Source organism: Gavialis gangeticus, unplaced genomic scaffold (assembly GCF_001723915.1).
Source record: "Gavialis gangeticus isolate Ggan-Ray unplaced genomic scaffold, GavGan_comp1, whole genome shotgun sequence".
Classification (NCBI taxonomy): Eukaryota; Metazoa; Chordata; order Crocodylia; family Gavialidae; genus Gavialis; species Gavialis gangeticus.
Window position 1 is genome coordinate 13,274,315 of NW_017729015.1, and position 6,627 is coordinate 13,280,941.

The window sequence follows — 6,627 nt, forward strand, 5'->3', positions numbered from 1 at the left end:
GGACCTGTCCAGCCTTCCCGACATCACTGGAAACGTTAAGATGTTCTGTTCAGATCTGAGCAGGGATAACATGGGATTCATCCTGCCGAAGCAGCCCAGTGGAGTTCCCTGCTGTTGGCTGCCAGGAGGCCCCTTTTGTGTGAAACCTGAAAAACCCAAGCTTGCTTACTGCAGATCCCACTTGGTACTTTCTCAAAGCAGGGAGGTTTATCCCAATCTCTGTGGACCACCTGGTGCTAAAATAGCTTTGGGCATTGTTGTTTTTTTCCCTTGATCCACAAGTCCTGGAAGGTCAGAGGGCATGTAAAATAAAGAGCCAAAGCTTGGGGTAAATTGATTACTCCAGCAATATGCTCCAGCTGAAAATCTCAGTCTGATTAACACCACACATACCATGCTTCATCCCACAAGGTATTCATCCTGATCACTGCTCTGCAGTGTGCTTTGCCCTCGCCTGTCTGTTGAAGGGAGCAGGATCAAGCCGTGGTATCCCTGAACCAAGTTCACCCACATTTTCCAAACATCCCTTTTGTTCTTTTCTTCTTGGGTTCTTCAAGTGAGGACTGCCCTGTCTTCACTGAAAGAAACATAGAGGGAGTATAAAGCAGTCAGCATGTCTTGCAATGCTTTTAAATGTGATAATATGCTTCCCACATACTTTAGTATAGGAGCAGATGGCTAGGTACATTTTGGGGGCTTTTTTCCCCTGGCTGTATATATCCCATATACAGAATTATTAGCATTCTTAAGATTGCTGCAAACATTTCCTTTCTTGATATAATCCTCCTTAGATGCAACCAACATTTGCTATGTATTTTGCATGAAAACTGCCCCTGGGAAGTCATTGCCTTAGGCTAACAGCCTCAACTTTTCCATGCAGGTTGCAATAGAAAGCCCATTTAATTGTAAGAGAGGTTGTAATTTTGAAATGGCTACATGTAGGCTGAGATTTCCAAAGCTGCTTAAGGGGATCACTGGGTTGCCCAGCTCTTATTAAAATTAAGAGGAACCAAGCATGCCAGTCTCCTTGGCTGTTTCAGAAAATGTTTTCTTATTGGACTTGCTCACCTGGGTAAGCAGAGCAGACTGGAAATGAGTTCTAGGGCAAAGCTTGACTCTGCTCTGACTTGCACAAATAGAAGTTAGGGAGGATGTTGTAGACCTTAGCGGAGATGCTTGGATGTGAAGTGTGCATAAGCTAAAGGAGAAAGGTGCAAGAGTTATAGTCTCCATGGGCCCGTCAGACTGCAAAGTATAAGACACTGCTCCAAGCAAACTTGGGAAGGGTCTGTATAGAAATCTGCCATCCTGGAGAAACCCCGCGGGTCAAACCTGCCTGGGAGTCCAAAAGCCTCAGCACCATCACTAGCTCTATCAGTGATCTGCTGTGCAAGCAGGTCACATCAGGTTTCTGTGAAGCGACTTCCCCTTCCATACTTGGTTTAACTTGTCTGGGTAGCTTGCAAAATCCACACAATGCAATGAAGGGCCAATATCGGTATGCTCATCCTAGTAAAATTGAAGTCATGCAAGTAGCTGCAGTAAAGCACTCCAGGACCCTGGATGCATACTCTGGTTGATAGCACATGCTAAGGCCCATGCCAGTGTATCTTCACTTTTATTGTCACACGAGCTAGCTAGACTAAACCGTATGTGCCTGATCAGCACATGGCACTACAGGACCCTGGCTCCAGTAAGGGAATACAAGGTGTGAATATATATGTGGGTAAATCCTGTATCTTATATTAGACCAACTAAAATAGTTGGAAAAATTCTTCTTTGCAAGCTTTCAGATACAAACACCCTTCTTCAGGCAGAGGATGCATCTGCAGTTGTTGTGTGCTCTTCTTGGATTTCCTGTTTTCCATGTACCCTTGCTTCAAGACCACTCTGTGAAACACCAGTGACTGTGCCACTTTCATGCTGGCCGAGGTCATGCCATACTTCCATTTGGATAAATACTTGGGGTTGATCAGATCAGGAGTGGGGTGCTTATTCATGGGTTAATGCTCCTGGTGAACCCGAGCCCCATGGGGTATGTTTTTTGGCATACGTGGCTGTCAGCCAGGTACAGGAAGCCTCCGGCTGTCTCTGCATGGTTCTGAAGCCCTGAGCAGGGTTTGTTACAACACGGTTGAGTTGAAAACTCAGGAACCCCATGTCCCTGTAGTTCCCACTTGGCTTGGGTCTGTGGCTTCAGATCGAGACATAATGATAGCTACTGCCTCGTCTGTCTGACCTGCCTCTTGATCATAATGTGTATTGCATGAGACCGGTCACTTGTGCTCACATGATGCTCCTTCATTCCCATCAGATCACTGGTGTGACCAGAAGCAGTGATGCTGCTGGGGAAGTTGACTTCAAACTTTAACTCTGTGCTAGCTGGAGCTCTGGTTAGGCAGCTGGCTTAGCCTCTGATCGGGGGCCTGAATGGTCTTCTGGAGCTAAGGAGCAGAGGGTCATTGATGGATTTGGGAGTGAGCTGCAGACTCCAGCTGGAGGGATCAAGGCTGTGGAGGGAAAGGGAGGAATAACAGCTTGGGAAGGGGTGGGATGAGATGTTATAGTTAGGACTTTTTTTAACCGGACTGTGTTTCTCTTTGTTAATGATGTCTAGTCCCCTGCGGAGGAAACATCACCATGCAGAATGGCACCATCTACTCCCCGGGGTTCCCCAACCAATACCCCAACTCCCAGGATTGCACCTGGATCCTCACAGTCCCTGTAGGATATGGGATACACCTCAACTTCACCCTGCTGCAAACAGAGCCTTACAATGACTTCATCACTGTCTGGTGAGTGCATCAGGAGGCAGCATAATGGCAACCTATATTTCTGCCTCGGTGCTTAACATGGGGTATTTAGACCTTGTCAGTAGTCCAATATACATGCTTAGAGTTAAGCACATGCTTAAGAGCTAATGCTAGATCAAGCAGCAAACACTGAGATCTGTAGGGAACGAGGCATTTGAAAGCAGAGAAGAAGGTTGCTTTTGGGCAGACAGGTTTTGAAATAGAGCTAGGCTTGATGGGATCTTCCATGTTAATGATCCTGTCGGTATCTGATAGGCTCTTTATCTAGAAGATCGTGAACCGCATTATAGGAGTGGGCAAGGTGATCTGAGAGATTGTCTCCAAGCTAAGCTTCAATGGTACTCTTTTGCAAAGCAGGGAAATGCCAGCAAAGGGAATGAAGCACTGAGTAAATTGGTCTTCCAGGGGACGCACTGGAAACTGATGATTTGGGACTGGAAAAGGATTTATAAGCAGGTCCTCAGTTGGTGTCAGTTGGTCCATAGATCCATGGACTTCAAGTTCTCCCTGCCCCCTTTCCACAGACATCAGTGAAGTTCAAAGAGCTGGCACCTGAAGAATAATGAATAGGGTGTCGTCCCAATCTTGACTGAATAGCGATGCCTCACATCCCCTCTCAGACCTGTCTTAGTGCTAATTCTGCAATCATCAGCTACTAAAAATGAAAGAGATTGACCTTCTTCCAGTGCCTGGTTAAACAAATGCGAGCCCCACTGAGGATCTGTGAAGTCTGGCTCAATTACCTTACCTGGAGGCTGGGTCTCTTTTTGGGGGAAAAAACAAAAGACAGCATTGTAGCCTGTGTCTGGACATGGTAAGAATACAGGTCCTTCTTCCTCCTGCTGGATTTTCTTTTGTGTCTCTCCCTCCATCTCTGAAACACTGCAGAAAGGAATAAGAGAACATGGCTTAGGGAGCCTTGGAGGCTTTACAGAGGAGGCTGGACGAATGGTAAAATGGGGTCTTTATCTCCAGCTGAATTTAACTGAAATGAATCTTGCTCAAGCTGGCAAAATAGGAATTGCCTTTCACTTCCGATTTCTCCAACAGTCATGTTTTAGGGGCTTGTTTATTCCTTTGCCGAATAGCTTTATTGTACTAGATAGATATTGTTTGGTAAAAAAAGTTGGTAAATCTTTGACATTTGCAGATGCTCTCTTTGGCTCTTGCTTTGTCATCAGATATAAGTAACTCCACAATCCCAGCTAAAATCATAGAACGCCTTTGTTTGTAGCTTAGCACCATCTCAGGTGCGGAGAACCAGGTTTAAACCCAAAGGTGCTTTCTAAACTGGTAGAGCCTCTGGGAGCCCGGTTCTCAGCTGATGTTAATGGTCTTAACTCAGCCAAAGACAGCAGAACCCCATTGATGAACATTGGGGCCAAGAGTACTGCAGGGTGGGGTCTTCATTTCCTTTATGGAGATGGAAGGATAAGTCATGCATGGCATGGGAATAACCTAGTTGCGTTGCTCCAGCAAGGAGGATGCTAGAGACAATTTTGTTTAAAGAGCTTTGCGCTAAATGCAAGATGAAATTTTCAGCTCAGCACCCAACCCAGAGGTCCTGGGGAAAATCTGGGCTTTGTTATCCATGTTCAGACTCCTCTATTTAAAAAAAAAAAAGAAGTCGGTGGTTCTATCTACAAATGCATTGGTCCACCCTACCTGGGAAGACTTGACTTGTACCATGATGGAGGTAAAGCTGGCCACCCAGAATGGCTGCTCCAGCGGGGTTTAGGGTCATGGTAGTGAAAACAGCTCTAGGACCAGGGGGTAAATGCATCTGCATGCAAAGGGCTAGTCTCTACTTGAAATAACAGGAAGAGAAGTGTCTTGTCATTGCAGTCTTCCATTTCTGACTTGTATTTTTTAGGGATGGGCCACAGCAAACAGCCCCACAGCTGGGTGTGTTCACTGGGAACTCAGCAAAGAAATCCACCCAAAGCTCCTCCAATCAGATCCTGATGAAATTCCACAGCGATGCAGCCAACGGTGGAATATTTGCCATCTATTTCTACGGTCTGTATATCTCTGCGAACACCCCGTGCTTTAGTGCCTTGCAGTGTAGCAGCGTTGCAGGGTATGGAAAGGGTGCAGCTTAGTCGTGATGGACCAAGAAGAGAAGTAATGCTCATGGAAGGGGGATGTATTTGGAGGTACGCTAGAGGGTGTGGGGGGAGAGAGGGAATACAAGACTCTGCACACGCCATGCTGAAATAGAGGTGTATCTGCAATGCCTCGGTAATTTGACCACCACCCAAAAGCCTGCAAACAGGCAGCCGTGATAATCCTAGGGCATGTCTCACAGCACTTGGCAATTTCGATGTTGGGTAAACCCATTTTGCTGTGAAAAACTCTCCCTCCCTGCTGTTTCAGCTTGGATACGGTATCGTTCGTCCAATCCCACGCTAAACTGGTTGGCTAGTCTTGCTGTTTTCCATCAGCCGCCTCCACGCTCCAGCCCAGAGGTGGCTTCATTTCTCCAGTGAGCAAAATGATTCTTGTAAATCCCTAAATTATTTGGGGATTCATTGGTATGAGCACAGCCCACGCTAGGGGAATGCTAGGTATTACATTGTAATGAGAGAGTTTTCTCTCCATCGCTAAACAAGAGTCCGCCTTGAAATTGGATTAGCTAACAAGTTCCTGTGGAAGTACTTGGGATTTCAGAAAGTGCAAATGGAGACCTCCTCCCGCTGCAGTAATTCACATGTAACAGGTTCAACAAAGTCTAACATCAATTATGTGACGGTCTGTGTGGTGTGCTGTGCTGTGCTGTAGCTTCTGTTCAGTTATGAAAAGGCCAGTAATATAGGGAAAGTCTAGTTTTAAAGAATGTCTGCTTGGCTTGCAAAAGAGTTGTTATTAAAACACTGGAAGGTGTATGTGTTGTGTGTGTGTGTGTCTGTCTCTCTCTCTCTTTCTATATCTATCTCTCTCTCTCTCTCTCTCTCTCTCTCTATATATATATATATAGAAAGCAGTGTCTGTGTGTGTATATATATATATATATAAATACATATATATGTATATATATGTACACACACACACACATATGTATGTGTATATATAGAAAGAGACAGACAGACACACACACACACATATGAATGCACAACTGTGTGTATAACAGGCAAAAATAAATTCAGTTTTGGAAAATTGACATGGAAAGGAACAGTACAAAAATCCTTCTGTAGCTCAGTCGATGCTTCCTTTGGTGAGAATTCGACAGTAGGGTTAATGTCCACCAGCATGTATCTGTACTCTCCAATTTTGGTCACACTTCATACTGAGGTTCCTTTTATAAGTGATTTAGAAACGGTGGATAAGTAATCACTAGATGTTACTAGCATGAATCGCCTCTGCATAAGCACCTCAGCAGAAGGTACAATAGGTAGCTGTAAGTCACAGCTGCTTATCTTTTTGGACTATGCAGCAATTATTTAACCATCTGGCCAAGCATCTATTAGTTAGCCTTGTTAGCCTCTTTGTAAAATATTTTCTGTAAAGGGAACCCATAATTAACAGTTTACCTGAAAACTCCATTGTTTAAACCAGGGTGAAGAGGGCCAGCAAAACGTTAGGTTATTTTATTGAAATTCAAAATTTCAGTGAAAAATCGTCATTTTGAAAGAAATAACATGTGAGAAAGTGTAACGCCATTCTGTTGGTTAACTTGCAGTTGAGGTGGCTTCAGCTGTGTATCCCGTTAGCATTGATCATAAAAGAGCAAGGAAATACGCAACTAAGAGATCCATATTCCCAAATTTAATCTTTTTATTTAATACCTTTCTGTCAATCTAACTATGTTGTCAAA

General features: G+C 44.6%; 1 protein-coding gene across 3 annotated transcripts in view; it reads left to right on the forward strand.

Annotated features, from left to right (window-relative positions):
• CSMD2 (CUB and Sushi multiple domains 2) overlaps positions 1–6,627 on the forward strand; it is a 795,490-nt gene that overhangs the window by 687,249 nt on the left and 101,614 nt on the right. For all 3 annotated transcript variants that reach the window (XM_019512241.1, XM_019512243.1, XM_019512242.1), the window contains 2 exons: positions 2,618–2,795; positions 4,687–4,832. In XM_019512241.1, coding sequence (XP_019367786.1) covers positions 2,618–2,795; positions 4,687–4,832 — 324 coding nt within the window. The remainder of the gene's footprint in view (positions 1–2,617; positions 2,796–4,686; positions 4,833–6,627) is intronic.